The 25,927-nt window shown below is 43.9% G+C and overlaps 2 protein-coding genes across 4 annotated transcripts in view; one reads left to right on the forward strand and one right to left on the reverse strand.

Annotated features, from left to right (window-relative positions):
* Positions 1–25,927, reverse strand: part of GTF2E2 (general transcription factor IIE subunit 2) — a 120,743-nt gene that overhangs the window by 66,139 nt on the left and 28,677 nt on the right. The window contains exon 3 of the mRNA XM_063919421.1: positions 3,728–3,819. Coding sequence (XP_063775491.1) covers positions 3,728–3,819 — 92 coding nt within the window. The remainder of the gene's footprint in view (positions 1–3,727; positions 3,820–25,927) is intronic.
* SMIM18 (small integral membrane protein 18) lies at positions 1,006–14,965 on the forward strand. Of its 3 annotated transcripts, XM_063919436.1 has the most exons (3): positions 5,129–5,223; positions 11,130–11,270; positions 12,634–14,965. In XM_063919436.1, the coding sequence occupies exon 3, from the start codon at positions 12,660–12,662 to the stop codon at positions 12,948–12,950; it is 291 nt and encodes a 96-aa protein (XP_063775506.1). In that variant the 5' UTR covers positions 5,129–5,223; positions 11,130–11,270; positions 12,634–12,659; the 3' UTR covers positions 12,951–14,965. The 3 variants fall into 3 exon arrangements, with proteins under 3 accessions (XP_063775513.1, XP_063775499.1, XP_063775506.1); XM_063919443.1 differs by lacking the exons at positions 5,129–5,223; positions 11,130–11,270 and adding an exon at positions 1,006–1,112; XM_063919429.1 differs by lacking the exon at positions 11,130–11,270 and having other exon boundaries at positions 5,120–5,223.

A 25,927-nucleotide genomic window follows, 5' to 3' on the forward strand; every position in this document is an offset into this window, starting at 1 on the left:
GAATTGCCATCTCTGTGCAATACACGACTTCTTCCTAGTTTCACCAGGGGACCTAACATTAAAGATCTGGTAGTGCGCACAGATGTCACAGGGATGGGCCCCCTAAGCATCACTTTTTGTCTAGAAAGGAAAGATGTTATAGATGCACAGGGTGCACTACTTGTAGTGCTCTTATTACGGGCAATAAGTTTAGCCATCCTTATTCAGGCAAGCAATTTGTCATTAAGTCTGCCCTGTCGTGTACATCGAGGTTCGTTGTCTACCTTCTGTCTTGCCCATGTGGTCTTCACTATGTGGGCAAGACAGAGAGACAATTCAAAGAGAGAATTGCCCAGCATCGGACTGCCATTAGGGCAGCACTATTGGCAGGTACCAGGCTGTGGCAAGACATTTTGCGCAGGCCAGACATGGTATGTCGGCCCTGCGGTACAGAATGGTTGCACAGGTCCCGGATACCTTACGTAGGGGAGACCGGGCCAAGAAACTCCTCCAACTTGAGGCCTGGTGGATTCATACTCTTGACACCGTCAGACCAAAGGGGTTGAATGAGTCTCTAAGTTTATCTGCCTTTTTATAAATTTTGGTTGTAATCTTGCTAGGTGCTGCTGTGGATTTAGTTTATAGCTTCCTTTTGTGATTAGTAGTTGATCTACCATTGAGGAGCATAGGCTGCATCTGCTTTAAAATAAGCTGCAAGTATAGATATGATTATATGAAAATATACTGACTATAAGCATGTGTATGCTAGCGTTTTTTGTTGTAATGCCGATATTAATATCGGTTTCATGTATGTCATTTATATTTTTATGTTGTCTTGTAGATTGTGTTTTTCTATTGAGGTAGTCTCTATGCACATGTATTTGTTATTGTTGTTTCTTTGCACGTTGTTTTAATTGTGGGCTGTGTTCCCGCATCTTATTGTTTTCAATGCACAGGTTGAATGTATACATGTTGCTATGGTGACTCATCGGGGCTCTGTTGCTCTGCCCTAGACCCTCCCGGCGCAGGTCTCATGTGTTCTCGGCTTCTGCTGACGTCAGTGATCTGAAGCCGGAAGTTGATGGATGGATCCCGTTGCAGCGGCCGGTGACGGGCAGGAGCACAGAAGACCGGTGAGTATAAATTTGTTCACTTTACACTATGTTTGTTATCCTGATGATGGGGTGAGACCACCCGAAACGTTGACAACGTTTTTTTCACCTTTACAAGTCTGGGAGTGCCGCCTTTTTGTTCTACTATATTTATAGGATATATCACCCCTGGGAAGGCACACCAGCAAGATACCACGAGGTAACGCTGTCCCAAGAGTCCCGGATCTTGTACATATATCTATCTATCTATATGTGTGTATCGCAGGTCCGGCACTCCTTACTTCCCATTAATCTGCGCCGGTGCCTTCACAAGATAGGGTATGTAGCATGCAGAAGTGCGGCACTCAGACTGGAACAAAAGACGCTAGGTCTGTGGATTGGTTATCAACGTTTCAATATATATACACATACACACACCACAATAGGTCAGCTGGCGCCTGAGGGTTGAATCAACACCCTGTGTTACAAAAGGCACTTATGATTCACACCTTTAAGAATCAAAACATGGTGGCAACATGTTCCATCATAAAATTTATTATATATACATAAAAACAAGTTCAAAGTCCATGGTTCATTTGTAAAAGGAGTAATAAGTCGCTCCACACTTAGGGGGTATTCTTGTTCTTCCTTTATGATGTCACCTCTGAATATATATTGAGGAAAAAGAGGAGACTGTAGAGATTCACCTACCATTGTCTTCGACATCTTAAACGGAAATACACTAAGCCCACCTATTGTATATTTATTTTGCCAGTTCCTCCTAGCAAGGAACTTAGGTGAACTAGGCTGCCAGTCATAAATCTTTACCACCACATTAGTTATACTCAAATAGCGCAGAGAGAGAGTATTGATAGATATATATATATATATATATATATATATATATATATATATATATATATATACACACACACACACACACACACACACACACACACACACACACACACATACATACATACATACATATATATATATACACATACATACATACACACTGCTCAAAAAAATAAAGGGAGCACTAAAATAACACATCCTAGATCTGAATGAATAACATTCTTATTAAATACTTTGTTCTTCACATAGTTGAATGTGCTGACGACAAAATCACACAAAAATTATCAATGGAAATCAAATTTATTAACCCATGGAGGTCTGGATTTGGAGTCACACTCAAAATTAAAGTGGAAAAACACACTACAGGCTGATCCAACTTTGATGTAATGTCCTTAAAACAAGTGAAAATGAGGCTCAGTAGTGTGTGTGGCCTCCACGTGCCTGTATGACCTCCCTACAACGCCTGGGCATGCTCCTGATGAGGTGGCGGATGGTCTCCTGAGGGATCTCCTCCCAGACCTGGACTAAAGCATCCGCCAACTCCTGGACAGTCTGTGGTGCAACATGGCGTTGGTGGATGGAGCGAGACATGATGTCCCAGATGTGCTCAACTGGATTCAGGTCTGGGGAACAGGCAGGCCAGTCCATAGCATAAATGCCTTCGTCTTGCAGGAACTGCTGACACACTCCAGCCACATGAGGTCTAGCATTGTCTTGCATTAGGAGGAACCAGCATATGGTCTCACAAGGGGTCTGAGGATCTCATCTCGGTACCTAATGGCAGTCAGGCTACCTCTGGCGAGCACATGGAGGGCTGTGCGGCCTCTCAAATAAATGCCACCCACACCATTACTGACCCACTGCCAAACCGGTCATGCTGGAGGATGTTGCAGGCAGCAGAACGTTCTCCTTGGGGTCTCCAGACTCTGTCACGTCTGTCACATGTGCTCAGTGAGAACCTGCTTTCATCTGTGAAGAGCACAGGGCGCCAGTGGCGAATTTGCCAATCTTGGTGTTCTCTGGCAAATGCCAAACGTCCTGCATGGTGTTGGGCTGTAAGCACAACACCCACCTGTGGACGTCGGGCACTCATACCACCCTCATGGAGTCTGTTTCTTTATCGTTTGAGCAGACACATGCACATTTGTGGCTTGCTGGAGGTCATTTTGCAGGGCTCTGGCAGTGCTCCTCCTGTTCCTCCTTGCACAAAGGCAGAGGTAGCGGTCCTGCTGCTGGGTTGTTGGCCTCCTCCACGTCTCCTGATGTACTGGCCTGTCTCCTGGTAGCGCCTCCATGCTCTGGACACTACGCTGACAGACCCAGCAAACTTTCCTGCCACAGCTCGCATTGCTGTGCCATCCTGGATGAGCTGCACTACCTGAGCCACTTGAGTGGGTTGTAGACTCCGTCTCATGCTACCACTAGAGTGAAAGCACTGCCAGCTTTCAAAAGTGACCAAAACATCAGCCAGAAAGCATAGGAGCTGAGAAGTGGTCTGTGGTCACCACCTGCAGAACTCCTTCTTTATTGGGGGTGTCTTGCTAATTGCCTATAATTCCCACCTGTTGTCTATTCCCATTGCAAAACAGCATGTGAAATTGATTGTCAATCTGTTTGATTTCACAGAAGCGTGATTGACTTGGAGGTACATTGTGTTGTTTAAGTGTTCCCTTTATTTTTTTTGAGCTATATATATATATATATATATATATATATATATATATATATATATATATATATATTTTGTCACATATATACACACACACACTTATGTACACCCATCTCTGAAGTATTTTTACCTTCATGTAGTTGACGATTTTTGCAAGAACCCCAAACTTGTAGTTAGAGCTCCCAGAAAGACTCTTGAGATTAAATGCTCCATTGCTGCCATCTGCCAAAGAAACACAAAGTATAGTCACCATAAACAACCCTGTTCTGCAGCCTCTGAACGTGATCTGCGATGTACAGAGAGGTGCACTGTGCATCTTTCATTCCCATAACTTCAGTTTTCTATGGTCACTGCTTCAGTTAGACTAATTTATAGATTAAATACTGTAGAGTGAGGGAACATTGAGGCTCTACATTGAGGCTCTACTGCGTCATTGGAATACATACGGTTTAATGGCAGACGGGATGCCTGCTGTCAGTATACTGACAGCGGCATCCTGTCTGTTGGCATCCCGGCAGCAAGTACGCTCGCCACACTTCGTGCCCGGTGGCTCACTCTGCTTGCTACAGGTTATATTCCCACTCGGTTGGTGGCGTGGACCCAGCAATTGAGTGGGGATACACAGAGGTAGCCGGGATTCGGGGCGTCAGTATTTCACTGGATGTCGGGACTCCGGAGATGGTCTCCTGAACGCCGGGATCCAGACAGTCGGTATTTTAACTGCATCCCATGTCATTCTGTTTACATGAGACACAGCGCCCAGAAATGCAGTGCTGTGCTGGATTCTGTCAGAGATTAGATCCCATCCAATACTTTTAACACCTACCAGATACAAATCAATGGCAAATAAACCAATATAAAGACCACCTTTATACACACACACATGGAACAAATGCAGAATTTTAGGAGAAACCATGAAACGTTCTATGAAAGGGTACTTAAACTCGATTGGACGTTCATACTTTTGGACAGTCTCTCAAGATCTTTCTTGCTCCCTATAAACGTAGGTACACATCAAGTGAATATCAATGGGAACTTGGTATTTACATATGTAAATTTCCCAAACCTGCTATGCAAGTCAATGAATGAGATACAGGAAGTCCAAAAGTAACTTGGAGATAGCCTGCTTGTAAAAGGCCTATTTGTGTTCTAGTAATTCCTGACAAGTTAAAATGTCTATTCACTCTTTAATCAGTAAAGAAAATAATAAACACAAAGAAAACACATTATTATGCAAAAAGCAGATAAATCACTGCTAAAACTCAGAACTGAACAAACAGGTTAATATTTACAAATCTATATATTAATTAAAAAAAAATGAAGGACTCCCAAAGAATACTTATTGTACTAAAAAGCTGAAGTTTATGCATTTTCTCACACAAATTAAGAAACAAGTGTATTTAAACAGAGGGCTGAGAAGAAGAAAAGCAGCACAGACACAGCCAACATCCCCTGTGGGGCTGCTCGGTCCTTTGGGTGGAGGGATGTGATGCTAATGAAGCAGTGTAAGTCTGCTCGCTGCATTCTGCACTGTCCAATGGCAGCCAAGCTCTGTCTCAGCTACACTGTGCTGAGCAATCCAGACACAGCAGCTCAACAGACCCTGGCAGCTTCTCATACAGGAAGGTAGGTTCAGAAAAATACACATCTTTGCTACAGATATTATACGGGATTGTGGTAATGGCAGACATTCAGCCTCTTGCTTAGCTGCTGAGTGACTGTGCTGTGTGGAAGGGGGAAATTAAATATTCAGCTTGCAGCCGGAATGTGGTCCCTTTCTTCCCTAGCATGGCTCACGCCCCGTTCAGTCAGGCATTCAAACATTTCAACATATACAGGCTTCAGAGTTCATCATAAATGCCATAGAGCTGTATGAAATAGATGGCCGAGAGACCTCCTCTAGCTCACATAGGATTTATAGCACTGCTGAGGTTTCCACATGATCATGGTACAGCATCTAAGTACATTTATATCATCTATTTAGGCTGATGCATTGTTGTTTGGATGCTGGTAGCTTCTTTTTAAGCCATTACACAAAGGTTATTATATTTCAGTCAGGCAGCAATTAAAATGACAGGAACACAGTCAAGCAGAAACATACGTTTTGTAACAATAGTCAGTAAATAAAATCAATGGCAGATATAAATATAAAAGCCTCCCTCAGCTGCCTTCTACTGTATATATACATGCCCTTAAATCCTATTTGACTTTCTTCTACTATAGCATGTTAACAGATCAGATTGCTTAGAATTTCAGCACACATTGCTAATGTTGTCAAATTGTAACTGTATCCCCACTCCCCAGTGAGCAGACTGATGGGGTCATAGGAAGTAGCATTTGTTCAGACCTTTCCTCTGTAATATCCTGCAGACCCCGAGAGTTAAATAATACAGGGTACGACCATAAACTATGTACCATCAAAAAGTTACACTGTCATATGCCATGGCTTTGTGTTATGCCAGGCCCTTGCAAGGTGCTACAGCAGCATTACAAGCATTGGTGTACTTCTAGAAGTGAAAGGATCAGCAACTAGCTTCATTAGAAAGGGGAATTACATGTATTTGAATTTAAGGTTGCAGGGTAACAATAAATAAGTCTTCACACAAGTGCCGTATGTTTAATGTGAATGTATATTTTTATCTCCTGTAAGTTTCTGTGATTGTGAGCTGTAGATTAGAAGTCGTATGGTACTCCACTAGGACCTCTATTTTATTTAATTACTTCTATCCACATAAACAAGTGATGTGAACAGAATTATAATATATAATATAATTAATACCCCTTTCACACCAGCAGCTTTGAACACGGGTTATTGGCACATGAGCGCGCATAACCCATGTTCCTGTGCCATGTAAAAGTTACCAGGGGCAATATACCGGGTTGAGAGACCAGATATTTCAACCCTACTAGCGAGCAGGGTTGAACGCGTGTTCAACCCAGCTCGCTGTGCGGTGTGAACGGGAGCCGGGTCAGTGCGACCCGTTTCCCGTTCACAGTGTATGGACAGGTGGCGCTTGGAGATCATGTGATCTCCCAGCACCGCCCACGCCGCGTCACCGCCGACATCACCAATCTGGCATATTGCCGGATTCACTCTTCGGTGTGAAAGGGGGTATTGAGGCAGGTCGCACACTGGGAGCTCCCGTGTCAGGCTCCCGATGCGAACCGCCTCAGACGGTATGAAAGGGGTATTAATCATAAAAGTCACAGAGTCAGAAAACCACACTGTACAACACCGATATAAAGGAATGCCCACAGCACATAGTGGGCAATGCAATTGCAGGAGAAGGGTGTGAATTGCAGTTGTCGTGGCGTTTAAACGCTGCCACAGTGCCCGATTCGCACAAAAGTGCTCGCTACCCTGTCGGTCTGAGTAGATGTCCTCTTACAACGGCAATAGGGGTAATCTCATATGCAAAGTACAACAATTAACATAAAGTGTCATACAGCATATTTATGTCTAAACATAGCTTAAAGTAGGACACAGTTGTTGTCAATTTTGCGCATATAAAATGTAGATCGCCCCATAAGGGCTCTAGCCAGTCGCAGCTAGGCTAACTACAAATGGGCTCAGATAAGAGACCTAACTGCTTTGCAAGATTATGCAGGGCCTTCGTGTTTACACAATCAGAAAATATACAATTAGCCTGACCGTTAATTTTTGCAAGATTAATGAAACGTACTGTACATTCAAAAGCACTTAACGTAAAAAATTAACTGAAAAACAGTCCTGTTTCTCGCTCAGACTGAAACCTTTGTAAGTTTTGATATTTTTGATGTTTACCAGCAACAAGTTTATTATTAGGCAAAGAGAAGATTGGTCACAATAAACCGCCTTCTGTGCCTACACGAGGAGCATGGCTGACAGGCACCAGAAGAGGGTCATTAAATTAAAATGGTGGGTTTGATATCCCCTGCACTAAAAGTAAAATGAGACTGGTCTCAGCACTGGTGATCATTTGTTCTATTACTAATTTTGCATTACTACGCACAATGTTCTATTTTAGAGTGCAGTGTGTTGAACACATTTTAAACAGAACTGACAAGAATCTAACATAACCGCTTTATCCTCGGGAGGCACAATTAAAATAACTCAGCATTATCGCTGCCTAATGGAGATACATAAAAACTAATCTGATACATTAATGCTGCAAAGACTCAAAGAAATCTAGAAAAAAAATAAAAAATAAAAATAAAAAAAAAAGAGAGAGAGTGCTGCCTATATCTGACAGGTCATCCGTAATCTATCAACACAAGTATAACCATTCTCACTATGTTGTATATAAACACCAGTTTCTGTGGGTGAATCAATTATTTGCAAACAACCTGAAGGGGTTCAGGAATCTAGTGATGACAGCCTACAGACTCGGGCCCTAAATCCCACCAAAATAATGTTGCCTGTTATCCAAATTTGCAGCCTATTACATTTGTCCCAATGTGCACTTATTATGGGTAATGTGCACAATCAGACACCGGTAGAAAAGTATTGTGCACATACATTTTTTGTGGCTTTTTGTTTAAAAAATGTAAATTGCTTTATAGAAAAGTCGCAAGGACTAAGAAATGCAGACAAATTAAGGCAACGCGGCCACCTGGCTCCAGCGATTTTTACATACCAAGAACGGCAAATGTAAAGCAAAGAAAGAGAATGGTTTTAGGGCCTAGAGAACATGCAACAGGGAAAACAAAGAGTTACTAGTGAAGGTACCGTGACATACAGTGCTGTTATCTGAGAAGATGGGCGTTACCAATTAATTATTTAGGGGTCTTGTAGATATCTCAGAGAATAATGTTAAATTTGAAGAAGCTGCTGTTTAGCATTAAAAAAGATAACCTGCCACGGTACTCCTCAGAGATGACATGCAAATCCATAGCTAGCTGTAACAACCACAATTAATGAGCGCAAACTTCATTTTCTAGAACGAGCTGAAAATTCAAAGCAGTTACAGCCTGGAGGCTCTGAAATATATGGCAAAGTATAAATAATTAGATGCTCCATAGAAGAAAATATACTCAAGTAGGATAAAAGGACAAAGCAATACAGTGGTACATCCAATTAAAAAGTCCCAGACATAGCTCAGTGAAGTGAAAGAACAGTTATTAAGAAGAATATAACTTTATTTCCCTTTAAAAAGGGAAAGGCTATGTCAAACCTACCCTCAGAAGCCTTTTTATGCAACGGATGATTCTAAGTTCTTGGACATAATTAGAGGTGCTGTGCGTCCCAGGCTTTATATCTCACTGCTGGGCTTTTCAGATTCTCAATTACACCTAGATTGAAAGGATTAATGAGAATTGCTCAATTCCACTGTAGCAGCTGCGATAGCCAAAAGGAAAAATTATGTGGTGTCCAGTGAATTTGTCACCGATGCCCCAGTTTTGTTCATTTTATTTGATACCATGCAGTTGTACGTAGTGTTTTGGGTATGCAGGACCACGCACACACCAAACTGTAAATATAGGATATTAATTGGTTACTGTATTAAACGTAATCCAGGTTTATTGGGCCAACTTGTTCTCATCTGCCGCTAAATGATGGGTTTCTATGTATCTGTATGCTGTTAAGAGATGTATAATAAACCACGCACTTCAATATTGCCATGTTATAGAGGTTCAGTGGGGATGTAGTTATGTGACCGGCGGTCACATCACCGACACCTAATCCCGCCACCCCCTAATACCGAACTGCCAGGGCCTTTTCAACCTGGCTACTTGTGACAAAACAATCATTTATATTCTTCTACAATGAACTGTTTATATATTAATGAATTCAGCTTCCAGCTACAGTAGCTGTGAGGAATGTAACATAATAATGGATGATGATGTCCATGTAGTAAGTTTTAAAGGCTATGAGTAGACCTAAAGCCATTATTAGTTCAGATTTAAGACCATTAGGCGGATTCTCAGCTGGACGCATCTCATGGATGTTACTTTTAGTGCATGTGCAGAAGAAAATGTATGCTTCTCTGCATATCTTCAGCCAATTCTGAGGATCTGGGCAGCGACAATGACCTTGTACTTAACTGTTCGCTCTGGCGGGAGTGTTGTGGCAGTGCAGCAAGAGTTCCGTGCTATATTTACTTTTACACATGGAGAAGGGAAATTTGTTTTACACTGATCTCCTGCACCTGAAACAACTGCTGGTACTAATGACTATTGAGGCTGTGGACAGAAAAGCAGAGGGCAGAGTAGGGCTCCTGCTTGAAAACGCACAGATATTAGCCCTACGGAAACTCGTATTGGCATAAGGTAGTAAAACCAGCTTACACTACATCACGCAAGCATAACCACTTTGTGCCAGACTCAGAATCATCCCTCATAATGTATGTGGTTATCTGCAGTTTTTATTTATAGCTTCAAGCTATGGTGAGATCATATGAATTGGCTTGTGGAGCCTTCAGTTCAATGCACCTTCTAAAGCTGGGTGCACACTCCAACGATTCGCTTAATTAGCAGCAGGTTGATACGATACATCCATATATCGTGTCCACGTACACACTGTACGATCCATTACACAATGACGCGATACAGCAATACATGCGTAACGTAACCAAACAGCATCATACGCCGCATTGTCCCATTTGACATGCAGCACATCAGATGGGACGATGCAACCAAACAATTCAAACATTGAACTGTGGGGGTAATTCAGACCCGATCGCAGCAGCAAATTTGTTAGCTAATGATCAAAACCATGTGCACTGCAGGGGGGGCAGATATAAACATGTGCAGAGAGAGTTAGATTTGGGTGGGGTGTGTTCAATCTGAAATCTAAATTGCAGTGTAAAAATAAAGCAGCCAGTATTTACCCTGCACAGAAACTATATAACCCACCCAAATCTAACTCTCTCTGCACGTTATATCTACCCCCCCCCCCCCCTGCAGTGCACATGGTTTTGCCCACCTGCTAACAAATTTGCTGCTGCGATCAACTCTGAATTACCCCCTATGTGTACACACACTACACAATGGTTTAACAGCATATGCAATCATATCTTTTGCAGCAGATACCATTTTTCAAACCCTGTGCTTATACCAATTTATTCAAACGGCTTAAGACATCGGGTATTCCGCAAACGTAGGAGCAAATTAAACAAAAGGAGCAATGTGCACCTTGCTAAAACCATGCTGCACTGCAGGTTGGGCAAATTAAAAATGTGTAGCTATATGTATACGGTTGGGTGGAGCGTAAGCTTTTTTTTTTTGGTGTGTATAAAAAAAATAAAAATCTACCCAGTATTTGTTCACTACGAGAGAGAGAGAGAGAGAGAGAGAGAGAGAGAGAGAGAGAGAGAGAGAGAGAGAGAGAGAGAGAGAGAGAGAGAGAGAGAGAGAGAGAGAATGCATTTACTCTCCTTGCACTGTTTGTCCAGGAGCAAAGAGTTCCTTTTTTGCTCCCAACTCTGCATAAGCCTTACAGAGATCAATATCAATGCCTTTCTTTTAATTATAGCTGTGAGATGATCATGTAGGAAAAAATATGCTCATTTAATGGCAAGCGGAAAGTCAATTTGTCCTTTATTCCTTCACAGACTACCACAATTCAGAAACCAACAAACTGGGTGGTCCTGACCAATTTGATACCCTAGGCGAGATTCTGGTTGGTGACCCCCCCAGTGTGGGACCTTCGGCATGCGCGCACCTGAGAACATGGTCCTCAAGTCATCCTAGCGGTACATGTTTTAGAAAGGTCCATAGCTCAGCACATATAGATAAATCGACCGAGGTACTAATTAAGACACCCGTGGCCAAGCATGGATATTCTTAAAATCTGGACTGTTAGTGTTCCTTCAGGACCGCGTTTGGTAACGTCTGCCCTAGGCATCTGCATATACTGCCTATGCATAGGGCTTGCTCTACAGTAGATATTGAAGGAACCAGCTATGGAAAGCAGGACTTCAATAAATAAAGCTTACTTTTATTGCTCTTTAGTTATAATCCAGAAGTAAAAGGAAGAAGTCTCTGTCCTCAGTATCACGAAGTTAATAGGAACACATGAAGGGAAGCATATATCTTTGCAGACCTATCTGTCAAATATCACAGGAGCATATGGAAAAAAGAAGTGTCTATACAGATAAGTTAAGGACTCTACACTGTTCTCCCCAGAATATTTTGCCAGCTGGGGAAAGTGTGATACTTCTCAATAATGAATGTTAAAATCCTTATACAGGTTGAGTATCCCTTATACAAAATGCTTGGGACCAGAGGTATTTTGGATATGGGATTTTTCCGTATTTTGGAATAATTGCATACCATAATAAGATATCATGGCGATGGGACCCAAGTCTAAGCACAGAATGCATTTATGTTTCATATACACCTTATACACACAGCCTGAAGTTCATTTTAGCCAATATTTTTAATAACTTTGTGCATTAAACAGTGTGTGTACATTCACACAATTCATTTATGTTTCATATACACCTTGTACACACAGCCTGAAGGTCATTTAATACAATATTTTTAATAACTTTGTGTATTAAACAAAGTTTGTGTACACTGAGCTATCAGAAAACAAAGGTTTCACTATCTCACGCTCACTAAAAAAATTCCGTAATTCGGATATGGGATACTCAACCTGCATTGATATGAATTCTATACTAACAATTTTAAATGAAAATCACCTTTAAAGACCCTTGCACATATTGCCCACTTACTGATTGAACAGTATTATAATTGTGTCTAGCAATGCACACTTAGACACAGTCCATGTCTGCACTGTCCCCCTCTTCTGCAATTTTAAACAGTCAAAACCACGCCCTGCCTCATGAAGCCTGGACCTCATGAAGCCTGGACAGGCTTTCCTGTTATTCTGCTGGTTACAGTAACATATGTGCAGCTCTGATTTTGTCTGTCAAACCGCTGGAGTAGGACAGTGGTGGGTGGCATATAAAAGGAGTACCTGTGAAATTGATCCTGGGGAGATATAGGTAACTGTAATCCCCCACAGAGAAATGTTAGATCATGCTCCCATTCAGTCCCTGTGTCATGACTTTGTGAACAAGAAATAAATATTGGTCTTCCTGTTTCTTACAGTTACTCTCTGGGGAACCCTAATCAATATGTCATCTCTTGGTTCTTGGAAGAACGAAACAACCTTGATCCAGCAACAGGTTGGGTTCCAGGTTCAGAAGATCTATCCGTTTCACGATGGCTGGAACACTGCCTGTTTCGTTATCCTAGTTTTGTTTATCCTGACTGTGCTGTCTCTGGTCCTGCTGGCTTTCCTCTATGAAATGCTGGACTGCTGTTGCTGTGCCAAGCACAAGACCGTAAAAGACCTAGAGAATGAACCAAACCCGGTCAGAGCTCTAATGAGCAGCATGAAGAAGCGGAAAACAGAGGTGGTGTAGCATCAGAAGCGGCAAAAGATGACCGGTGAATCATTTCAGAGGACAATCCGTGAGCAGAGGTCATATCCCTTCTGCTTACTGTAGCACATTATTCTCCTTGAGACACCCATACTATACTCAACTCTTCCATGTGAACTGATTGAACATCCTCCCAAGTGGTCTTACCAATGACTATTCCTAGTTTTGTTTCAAGTTAAATGATCATAGTGAAACATAATGCATCTCCTCTGCAATTATTAAAATCCTGTTTTGACAGGATATGTTATACGGTGTGTTAAAATCTCGTTCAAAAAACCATGGGCATGATCCCTACTTATATCCAAGTACCTTGTCATAATAACAATCCAACTGCTGTGACAGAAACAAAACTAATCTACAGTTAGCAAAAGACAGCATCATTTCTGGTCTCTCAAAATAACACCTCTAAAGGTGCATACTCACTGGGTGTTGTGGAACGTGGGCTGTGGACAGTGGTTCACTCGGCTGCTAAAATAGCCCGACGGACGGCAGTGGCTAGCAATGATGCGGGAGCGTGCATCTGCGCTCACCGCCCGCCCATACACACTGGCCAAGTCTGAGCTCAAAGTAGCTCAAAACGCCAAAAGTGGGCTATTTTAAGCTCAAAATCGGCTATTGTGTATGGGCCTTAAGACTTCATAGTATTTTCTAGAATGCGGAGCATGTTTCCACATTTAAATGAGCTGGAACATCTATAAACATGAAAATTGGATACATGACCATAGTAGTAAAAAAACACAAAAAGTAAAAACAAAATAAATAAAATGTTTGCAGTGTCATTAGAAGGAAAATAAAAAATCATGCAAAGTATGAAATCGATGTAGAATAAATTGTCTGCACAATTAGAGTGATGTAAGCAGGGATATAGGGGGTAATTCTGAGTTGATCGCAGGAGCAAGTTTGTTAGCAGTTGGGCAAAACCATGTGCAGTGCAGGAGGGGCAGATATAACATGTGCAGAGAGAGTTAGATTTGGGTGGGGTGTGTTCAAACTGAAATCTAAATTGCAGTGTAAAAATAAAGCAGCCAGTATTTACCCTGCACAGAAACACTATGACCCACCCAAATCTAACTCTCTCTGCTCATGTTATATCTGCCCCCCTGCAGTGCACATGGTTTTGCCCAATTGCTAACAAACTTGCTGCTGCGACCAACTCAGAATTACCTCCATAATATTCCCAATGATTAGGTCATACATTATGAACTGTGGCCCGTGACTTGACTGCTGGCATATTTTTGACTGATTTTCAATCCATTTTTTGGTAAAAAGCATAATATATATGTTAATGTAAATGCATTTTGCTAATTAGATTGCATATAAACAAGCATCAACTCCGCTACAGATATGATTCTTTAATGGAGACCATTTTTCAAGTTGTTTAATTCCAATAAGTTTTTGCATAACAAATCTGCAAAGTACAGTGCAAAGAGCTTCTGATTAAACTAACCACTGCAATTACATGATAATGATCACATGTAAATTACAATTAGTTATTTTTTAATGTACAAAACTATTTAGTAAGTATTATTTGATGTGGTGTTTCGCAGTCCTGTAATAATCCAATAAAACATGACATTAATTGTACCGCCCCACCGAGTATGTTGACACTGTCAAAATAAAAGATGATCATGGTAAAGTATGTGAGTGTATACATATGTAGGTTTGTATATATTACTCTACTAAAATAGCTTAGATTTCAAATATTTAACAAATCTGCAATGTAATCTGTGAGTTTGTCAATGCATCACAGTGGAACACTGTAGTTTTCATTCCATAAAGCAATGACAAACTATCCAACCAAATTTCCCCAGTAACACGTCAATGTAGTGTCTAAAAATTTCAAAAGACTATATTCATGTGTTAAACAACAAGCGTCCAATGGAAGAAACAGTGAGAATGTGCACAAATGCCTCTTTTACAGGTGTACCGGCTCTTCATTAAAAATATTTATATACGATGTATGCTTTGATGAAATTAAAAGCAATTGAAAACAAAAATATTTATTATGTGGGCACAATTGTACAACATCTTACTAGACAATTTTCATTTTAAATCCCCTTGTTGTGCACTTGGACACCGTACCCTGGAACACCCCAGTCACACCATAGTGCATGTCATAATCCAATTATGAAGCTCCATCAAACACATCCACTGGTGTCTCAATAATTAGGTCCTTGAGAAATATTTAGCTTTTATTGTTCATACAGTCTAAACGCGCATACACACTTGCCGAGAAAATAAACATTGCGCTCATTTTCACCGTTCCTGAGCGACGCTGTTTACAATATTGGCCAGTGTGTATGCCGCCGACGCCGAGCGATGCAAGGCCCCATGGATCGTTAACGAACCTCACCGTCGGCCGTGCATGCATGTCAATTTGGACTGTCGTCCAAAAACTGCTTGCACGGACCGGCTGCGGCGTGACGTCACTGAGCGATATGGTCGTCTTATTGCTCAATGTGTACGCACTGCAGTCAACCGCCCCGGCCCGGGAGGGGAAACATTAGGCGACGTCGCTCATAGAGCACATCGCCTAGTGTGTACCCACCTGTAGAATTGCCCAAGAGCCGTGTTTACTACATTACTACAAATAGGTAGTCTTCTATCTAAGTGGAAGATTTCCATGCACCACACAAACTCTAGCAATCCACACAAAACCATATGACAGGCAAGCTGATGTGGTAGCTATAAAGGCCTGTGGGGCAGATTTATTAAACCTGGAGAAGTGATAAAGTGGAAGGTGATAAAGCACCAGCCAGTCAGCTCCTAACTGTCATTTTTCAAACCCAGCCTGTGACATGGAAGTTAGGAGCTGATTGGCCGCTACTTTATCACCTTCCACTTTATCACTTCACCAGGTTTAATAAATCTGCCCCTGTGTCAGATAAGGAAAGGCCATTCGGTTTTGGTGCATTCAGACAGACAATGGGGAATAAACTCTCACATGATGCTGCAGTGTCGGTAGAGTACAACAGAGGAACAAAATGAAATGAATTACTAGCTTGTGCGAGAACTGAAGACCTGCTGAAAATAGATGGCAACTGATTATCTAGTACATCTAAAGGTCCATACACACTTGCCGATAAAATGAGCGACGTCGCTCATTTTCCCCCTCCTTGAGCGACGTCGCTCATTTTATCGTCAAGTGTGTATGCCGCCAGCGACGACCGATGCGCGGCCCCGCGGGTCGGCAACGATCGTCGCTGTCGGTAGGGCATGCATGAAGGATGTGGACTGTCGTCCACGACCTTCATGCAGGGCTGGCGGGGGCGTGACGTTACTGAGCGATATGAGCGGTCATATCGCTCAGTGCGTACAGGCGGCCACCGACCGGCCGGCCCGGGAGGGTGAAACATTAGACGATGTCGCTCACAGAGCGACATCGTCTAATATGTATGGGCCTTAAGTCTAGACAGTGCATGAGTGCAGATCTGTTTCAAAGCGGCATATATTTATTTTGAAGAAAGCAAAATGAGAAGAAAAAGCATGAACATGCAGGTGTGGCAGTTTGGTGAAAACGGAGTACTACAGAAGTGAGGTCAATAAGTGTAAGGTCTTCTTGCCCCTTTGTGCCATACAAATCAATCTTACAGTGTTTAAAGTCTGTGGTTTTCAGCTGGTAGGTTTATAGTTATTTATAATCTGCTTAAATATGACACAAGGATGTAATGGTGGCTCTTCTGGATTCTGCTAAGAAAAGGGCAACCGTTAAGTGAAAGTGTGGGCACTAGGGCACATACAATATCATGGCTGTAAGGTTCAGTTAATGAAAAACACGGCTATGAAAAAAATTAGGATCCCAATTCCCTGTCCTATGTTCTAGTGCAGGCATGTCCAAACTGTGGCCCTCCAACTGTGGAGAAACTGCACATCCCAACATGCCCTGACACAGCTTTAGCATTCTCTGGCAGCAAAACTGTGTTTGGGCATGCTGGGATATGTAGTTTTACAACAGCTGGAGGGCCGCAGTTTGGACATGCCTGTTCTAGTGAGTATCAACCCAGAGACTGTACACTGGAACCTTGTGGTTGTTACGAGAGGCCATGAGGTCAACATCTGGGAGACCCCACTTGTCTACGAGAAGTTGAAAGAAGGGAACATTCTCCCGCATGAACATCCTGGCGACTGAGGAAATCCGCCTTACCAGTTGAGGGTACCTGGAATGTAGATGGAAGAGATGGCCGGAAGGTGATGTTCTGCCAACCTGAGAATGCAAACCACTTCTTGAATTGCCATCTGGCTGCGAGTGCCGCCCTAATGATTGAGATAAGCCACTGCAGTGATATTGTCAGACTGAACTTAAACAGGTCTGCCTTGAAGAGCAGTTTGCGCCAAAGTTAAGGTTTTGTATACAGCTCTCAGTTCTAGGTCATTGATCGAGAGAAGGCACTCTGATAGCATCCAACGCCCCTGAAACGAGTGCTGTTCTGTTACTGTGCACCAACCCATGGGAGCTGGCGAAGGAGAGAAGTACCCAGTACGGAATCCAAAAGGGCCGACCTTTGTCCAGGTGGGCCGTGTGGAGTCCCCAAGTGAGGGACAAGCAGACCTCCGGAGTGAGAATCAATAGCGGAGATCTGATTAAATGAGGTTGGACGTTCCATCTGAGCAGTATCAGTTGTAGTAGAGGACGAGAATGGAACTGAGCGCACTCTACCGTGTCGAAGGTAGAGACCATCATTCCGAGAACCTGCATGGACAAGTGAATGGACACTCGGCGTGACTGAAGGAGCGGACGAACCCTGTTCTGCAGCTTGTAGATTTTTTCTGCTGGCAGAAAGGGACGCAGACTGGCCGAGTCCAATAGGGCTCCCAAATGTAACATCCGCTGTGATAGTATGAGGAAGGGCTTTTTCCATGAGCCAACCGTGTGCCTGAAGGAAGGTCATCGTGTGTTGAAGATGTCTGAGCAAGATTTTTTTTTTTTTAAAGTAGTCAGCAGTAGTAAGTCGTCCAGATAGGGAAGTAGTCTGACTCAGACAACGTAGCCGTGCTGCCATGACTGCCATAACTTTGGTGAAAATTATGGGTGCCGTAGACCGTACAAACAGCAGTGCCCGGAACGGATAATGTTGACTGCCAATAGCAAAATGTAGGCATTGCTGATGTGAGGGAGCAATAGGGATATGCAGATAGGCATCCTGTATATCCAGGGATACCATAAAGTCCCCTGGTTCCATGGCAAGGACTATTTAGAGATTTGAGGTTGAGGATGGGTCTGTGTGATCAGTTTGGCTAGGGCACTAGAAACATGGAGAAATAATAGCCCAGACTTTGTGGAAACAGAGGAACTAGAATGATCACTGCTGACTGCATGAGTGATTGTACAACATGCTGTAGAATTAGCACCTTTTGTGGTTCTGGGGGCAGACTTATGCAAACGAACCATGGGGATGGGCATTTCATGAATGAGACGGCATACCCGCTAGAGACCAATTCTTGCACCCAGGTGTCTGAAATGCTTAGAATCCAGACATGCGCGAAGTGAAGAAAACGGCCTCCCACTCTGGGGTCCCCCAAAGGGAGGCCCACCCCTTCAGGCTGCGGGCTTGTCAGGTTTTGCACGAGGTTGACATACAGTCCAGGGTTGCTTGGCCCTGGGCTAAGCTTTAGTGGCGGGAGCTTGTCTGGGAAAAGCCAGACCCTTTGCTTTTCCTTGAGGGCAAAAAGGTACGAAAAATTAGAACTCTGAACACACGGAATTGGTGTGGACGGAAGAAAGGCAGTCTTGGCTGCAGCTAGTGCAGTGACAATTTTGTTTAATTCTTCCACAAACACTTCACCAATGAAGGGTAGACATTCTAGAGTTTTCTTGGAATCAAGGTCAGCCTTCCATAAACGGAGCCAGAGAATGCAATGTGCTAGTACAGAGGTGCTAAACGCCATAGCTGCCAATACTCTTGCATCAGATGAGGCTTCACGTATGCAAGCAGAATAAAGGATGTATATCAGAATGAGGGAATTCAGACTTGGCAATCTTTTGTCTCTTAAAAACATCTGGCTCAGGCTCATCCTCAGTGAGTTGAAGGATGTAAATGATGGCAAGTCCCTTATAAGCGCAATAGATAACAGCCTAGTCAGAAAAGTATAAAGGGAATCCTTCTCAAATGACACCCAACAAGCATACAATTTTAAAACAGGTTCTTATATTTTCTAGGACAGCGCTAAATAAATGAACACGTCCCTTTAATACTCTTGGCACTCAACAGAAGTATTCCATGTGTAGCATTGGATCCAGCATATTCCTCCTCTTCCGTGAATCAAATTGCCAGGATGATACAGAAAATAAGAACTGGCATAAGTCAGTTCTCAAAAGCATGGAATGTTATATCACCAGTGGGCAGTCCGGTTCAACCTCCTGGGTCTCTGCTCTTCCCGGTAAGTATATGCCTCTGGTACTGGAGGCTGGCCTCCAACCAACGCGTTTCAACCACTTTCTGTGGTCTTTTTCAAGGTATTGAGTCTCGTAGTCAGTAGAGGATGCTGGGGTCCACATTAGTACCATGGGGTATAGACGGGTCCACTAGGAGCCATTGGCACTTTAAGAGTTTGAGAGTGTGGGCTGGCTTCTCCCTCTATGCCCCTCCTACCAGACTCAGTCTAGAAACTGTGCCCGAAGAGACGGACATCTTCGAGAGAAGGATTTTTACACAGATAGTAGCAAGATTCACACCAGCTCACACACAAGGCAACCAAGCTAACTAGCTTGAAACATCAGCAACGCCTGAACAATATTACTTACTAAGTAACAAAACAGTACTTAACCAAGAACTAAGCAGTACTGAACTAAGTAACCACTGCAGGATAACGAAGCGCTGGGCGGGCACCCAGCATCCTCTACGGACTACGAGAAAAGGATTTACCGGCAGGTAATTAAAATCCTATTTTCTCTTACATCCTAGAGCATAGGTTCTCAAACTCGGTCCTCGGGACCCCACACAGTACATGTTTTGCAGGTAACCCAGCAGGTGCACATGTGAATTAATTACTCACTGACACATTTTAAAAGATCCGCAGGTGGAACTAATTATCTCACTTGCGATTCTGTGAGGTTACCTGCAAAACATGCACTGTGTGGGGTCCTGAGGACCGAGTTTGAGAACCACTGTCCTAGAGGATGCTGGGGTCCACATTAGTACCATTTTGCGATCAGCCGGCTCCTTTAAAGCGGTAGCTCCTGGGACAGGTAAAACCACCTTTTGAGAGAGTCTGGATACAGACGCATCCACTATGGGTGGGTTTTCCCAATTTTTTCTATCCTCCTCAGGGAAGGGGAAAGCAACCAGAACTCTTCTAGGGATCTGGAATTTTTTCTCCGGGTTTTCCCATGCCTTTTCAAATATAGCATTTAATTCTTTGGACGCAGGGAAGGTTAGTGAGGCTTTCTTATTGTCAGTGAAGTAAGCCTCCTCAACCTGCTCAGGTGTTGTATCAGCAATATTCAACACATCCCTGATAGCCTCTATCATCAACTGCACCCCTTTAGCAAGAGATGCTCCCCCCCTGAGCACATCCCCATCACCGTCTGCCGTGTCAGAATCGGTATCCGTGTCATCTTGCATAATCTGGGCAAGAGCACGTTTGTGGGAATCTACAGAGGTGGGCATTGAGGTAGAAGATTCATTCTGTGCAACCCCAGTAGAAATTTGAGAAATCATAGATTTGATAGCTGATACCAGCAAGGGAGCCTGAATGGTTATCTGCGCTAAAACAGTGCAATCCTGATTACATGGAATGAGATCATCCTGAGAGGACATATCCTCTGCAGCATATAACACAGAGTCCCTGGACATAGCTAAATGGAGACCCCAAACACTCCACACACAAACACACAGGGGAGGCTAGACAGAGTTTCACCCCCAAGAATGGCAAGAGAGACACAGAGATTGGAGCCAACCCACACACAGCGCTTTCATAGGGAGACCCCAACCTGCGCTGACTGTGCACCTTAATAGGTTACACAGTCTTTACACAGCCTCCCCCCCCCCACCCTTCTACAACCCCATAGTACCGTAAGAGATAGCTGGGGTTGCCCTGGAGGGACTGCTCTTCACCGACAGCATTACTGCAGGCAGGAAAATGGCGCTGGAAAATGGCGCTGAACGCTGCTGGGTCCACTCTGAGGAGAAGGTCCGCCCCCTTAATGGTGCCGTCTTCCCGCTCTTCAGGAGATTATACTGGCCTGAGGTTTCATACTGGCAGCGATCCTGGGACCCTGACAGGCTTTCGAGGTCAGTGTAGGGTGTAGGCGCCGGCTCAGGGCGCCCCTAACAGCGCCGTACTATGTACCGCTGAGCCACGGAGCGCAGTTAGTACTGCGCTCCATACCCTATTGCCGCCATCTTCACACCGGCTCCCCGCTTGCTAGGGAAGGGGGGGGGTGACTGACTCGCCAGTGATCTTCTGGCTCTGTAAGGGTGTAATGGCATGCTGCCGGGGGGGTAACGTTCGATCCCCTCAAGAGCTCAGTGTCCTATCAGCGGAGATAGTGGCTCAGACTCCGCAGGGCGGACACTACTCCCCCCATTAGTCCCACGAGGCAGGGCCCCCCATTAGTCCCACGAGGCAGGGAGGCTGTTGCCAGCAGCCTCTCTGTAAAATAAAAAACTCTAAAATAAACTTTTTCCAGAGAGCTCCCGTAGCTGTGACCGGCTACTCCGGGCACATTTTCTAAACGGAGTCTGGTAGGAGGGGCATAGAGGGAGGAGCCAGCCCACACTCTCAAACTCTTAAAGTGCCAATCGCTCCTAGTGGACCCGTCTATACCCCATGGCACTAATGTAAACTCCAGCATCCTCTAGGACGTAAGAGAAATATTTCTTTCTTATTTTAATTTTGGATGGAAGATGTAGAGACGGGTAATCTAGAATTCTACAAATATACAAATTACAAAATTAGTTCACTTTGATTTATTCCAAATTATTAACCAATATAAACCAAAAAATTATGACCCAGACTCTCCATTACAGTATCTCCAAGAAGCACAGATTTTGTAGAATTTTGGACCTACAGTTTTAGATGAAACACCTAAATATGTACTGAAGACTTTTCAGGATAGTTACTAACTAGAAAACTATTTTTTTTTTCTCTAACTAGAAAGCACTGCAAATAATGGCACTTGTATGGAAGCTCCATAATGCAACATAAATTAGATAAGCAAAAATTACCATTTGGAAATAATAAAACAAACAAGATCACCAGTATATTGTGCTGCTCCATGTTTTTTCCCCCACAGTGAATGCATGGATAACTAATTCAAGGATAGTAATGAGGATTCCCTTGTGAATACCACTTGCTATCTTCACTGATTCCACTGCCATGCATATTTGTAAATTTAAATGAAAAATGTCCAAAAAGCCAGCACTTTATCAGTAGATATCAGTATGGCCTGATGAATGATTTCAGAAATGCACAATGCAAAAAGCGCTACTATTGCCTAAGAAAGAACAAGCAATTGAGAAGGTAAATTCAAGATCCCCAAGAAGTGAATTACATGCCTTTGCAATGTATACTCTACCTCAGCCACTATTTTATTTAAGTCCTCTCCAAACAGGATATCTGTCCCTTAAAAGGGAGTACCTCCAGGGTTTTTCTAGAATCCAGATCCACAGACCAGGATCTCAGCCACAATATCCGACAAGTCAAGACTGACGTAGTATAAGCCCTGGCTGCCAGAACACCGGCATCAGAAGCCGCCTCTTTAATATAGTGAGAAGCTGTGACAATATATGACAAGCATTGTCTAGCATGGTCAGAAGAGATTTCAGCTTCCAACTCTTGAGCCCACGCTTCAATAACTTCTGCAGCCCATGTAGCTGCAATGGTGGGCCTTTGCGCAGCACCCGTGAGGATGTAAATCACTTTCAGACAACCCTCCACACGTTTATCCGTAGACTCTTTCAGAGATGTGACAGTAGTGACAGGTAGAGCTGAGGAAACCACCATCCTTGCCACATGCGAGTCCACTGGAGGAGGTGTCTCCCAATTTTTAGACAGTTCTGGTGCGAGGGGATAGCGAGCAAGCAGCTTCTTGTGAGGCACGAACTTCTTACCTGGATTTTACCAGGGTTCCTGACGTATATCAACCAGTTGATCAGAATGAGGTAAAACTTGTTTAACCACCTTCTGACGCTTGAACCTATCTGGCTTCTTAGGAGGAACGGATGGCTCGGGATCATCCGTAATCTGCAGAATCAACTTTATAGCCTCCAATAGATCAGGAACATCCACTTGTGAACTGTGATCCCCATCAGTATTATCAGTGACAGAATCTGTGGGGTCAGTAAGCGCTGTCCTCATCAGACGAGGTGTCCGTGACAGCAGTGGATTGTGAGGAAGTAATAGCCCGATTAGAGGACCCTTTGGTCTTAGGCGAGCGAGGGTCAGACTTTTTAGTAGTCAGCGACTGGTTCAATTTCTTCAACTGAGCGGACATGTTATCTGCCCACGGCGGATTAACCGTGGGGACCATATACGGTTGAACCAGCATAGGAGGTCCCATAAGGGGCGTTAGTTTAGTAACTAGCGTATTCAGTAGTGTGGAGAAGGTAGCCCATGGCGGGTCATTCTGGACCCCCACTGCAATCGTCCCACTGGGGGGCAAGGAACCCCCAGAACCAGAGCCCTCAGCTGCTATATTTTCCTCAAAAGTATCTGCGGCTTCAGCACCACTCATAGTGTGTTCAGCCCCAGAACCGTTACCCTCATAAGTACATGTTCTAATTTGCAGTATAAGGTAACACAGTACAATTTATCAGCAGCACAATACCTGACCCAAACCCCTGCGCAGTGTAGTCAACACAAAACAGGGATTCTGGAGAGATATGGTGACTAATATCACAGAGAAAAATACAATGAAGTATATCTTGTGAATATCCTAGATCACAATAAACCTGACGCACCTAGCCCCCACAGGTTATAGAATATAGGGTTAGCAAGCTGAGTGAGAGACACGAAATGGAAGTCACCCAGCAGGCCAATGCACACACATATAAGTCACAGTTTGTACAATGCAGACGTTATGACAAGCAATAATACTGCACTGGACTAGCTTATATCTAGCTATGTAATCAATAGATATAACACTGCACAGTAAAGACTGGATGTATATCACAGGGTGAATGTACCAAAAAAAACCCTGACCAAATGCACTCTTTCTTAACTATCACTGTCTAAACGACATGTAGAATACTTAAGTGTCTTGTAAAAGGCACAGCGCTGACTGTCAGGCGGCTTTACAAAGAAGGATTTGCCCAAGCAGTCCCAGGAACAGTGTAGCTGAGTGTAATGGCGCCCAAACACTGACTGGGAGTGAGGGAGAGAGAGATATGCAGCTCCAGGGCGGGAACATTTACTGTAAATGGCGCCCTGGGGCTGGGGGAGGGGCTACAGGTCAAAGCCCTTTCCCCCGCTGCTGGACATAACCACCGGTACTATGGGCTTATAGAAAACGGTTTATAAGAGAAACCGACCTGTACCCACGGCCTGGTGGCCTAGTGGGGTCGCCTATACTATCAGTGTCCACGCCAGCGCGCGCGGCCCGCCTCCCACGTCGGATCGCGATAAAGAGCGGGTCCCGCGAACGGGACCCACTTACCACCTCCCGAAGCGCGGACACGCGATCCTGGAGAGCCCCAGCCGTGTGTGTCTAACATGAAGAAAACCGGAGCCTCCTGCTGTAGTTACTGGCAACCAAGACACGGGAGTGTACAGCGCCGGTGGGGAGTGATGGAGCTGCAGCAGAGAATGTCTCCTGACATCTAAACTCTGCTGCAGCCCTTGTAGTCTTCACTTTTCTTCAGAAAAAAGCTCTTCTTAGGGCTGCCAGGAGCAGCCCCTCTGTTAAGTGCCTGCTATCTGCAGCATCAACTACAAAACTGAGCTCCTGTGCAGGAAGGCGGGGTTATAGAGGAGGCGGCGCTATGCATCTTGGGAACAGTCAAAGCTTTTGAGCTTGTTGGTGCTTCGGATCAAGATCCTACTCTACACCCCCCAATGTCTATCCTTGTGGAGCCCAGTGTACCCGGCAGCAGAAACTGGGGTTCCATTTAGTACCATGGGGTATAGACAGGTCCACTAGGAGCCATGGGCACTTTAATAATTTGATAGTGTTGGCTGGCTCCACCCTCTATGCCCTTCCTACCAGACTCAGTCTAGGAAACTGTGCCCGAGGAGACGGACATACTTTGAGAGAAGGATAGGTAAGCATAGTGGTGAGATTCCGAACCAGCCCACACAAACAAGAGGAAAGCCATGCTAACCAAACTTGAAACAGGAACATCAACAGCTGAACCAATAACAATACTTAACCAAGTAACATTGCAGGAAGAACGAAGTACTGGGCGTGCGCCCAGTATCCGCAAAAAAACTCCTTATCAAGAAGAACAGGCGCTCAATAATAGCTGCTGCACCAAGCAGCTGCCAGGAAACCAGGAAAGTCACTAATGAAGATATACAAAAAAAATGGAAGAATAGGCAGAGCTGCAAATGAAGTGATTGGAATAAACCGTAATAAACTTTATACCAATATATTAAAAAACCAATAAAACCTGTTTGAGATATTTCTTATTCTCTCCTCAGAATTGAGTAATAATAAAATACATCTACCTTATTCAGTTCATACACATCTGCGCCCAGTATCCTCTACGGACTACGAGAAAAGGATTTACCGATAGGTAATTCAAATCCTATATTCTCTTACGTCCAAGAGGATACTGGGGTTCCATTTGGTACCATGGGGAAGTACCAATGCTCCTAAACCGGGTGGGAGAGTGCTGAGGTTCCTGCAGAACTGATTGACCAAACTGAAGGTCCTCAGAGGCCAAAGGATCAAACTTGTAAAACTTAGCAAACGTGTTCGAACCTGACCAAGTAGCTGCTCGGCAGAGCAGTAAAAGCAGAGACACCCTGGGCAGCCGCCCCTAGCTCCGACACACGTCTCACTGAAACCAAGGCCAACA

Source organism: Pseudophryne corroboree, chromosome 1, assembly GCF_028390025.1.
Source record: "Pseudophryne corroboree isolate aPseCor3 chromosome 1, aPseCor3.hap2, whole genome shotgun sequence".
Classification (NCBI taxonomy): Eukaryota; Metazoa; Chordata; class Amphibia; order Anura; family Myobatrachidae; genus Pseudophryne; species Pseudophryne corroboree.

What these genes read in the sequence shown, in the direction of transcription:
- SMIM18 (XM_063919443.1), top strand. Translation starts at nt 12,660, where the DNA reads ATGTCATCTCTTGGTTCTTGGAAGAACGAAACAACCTTGATCCAGCAA.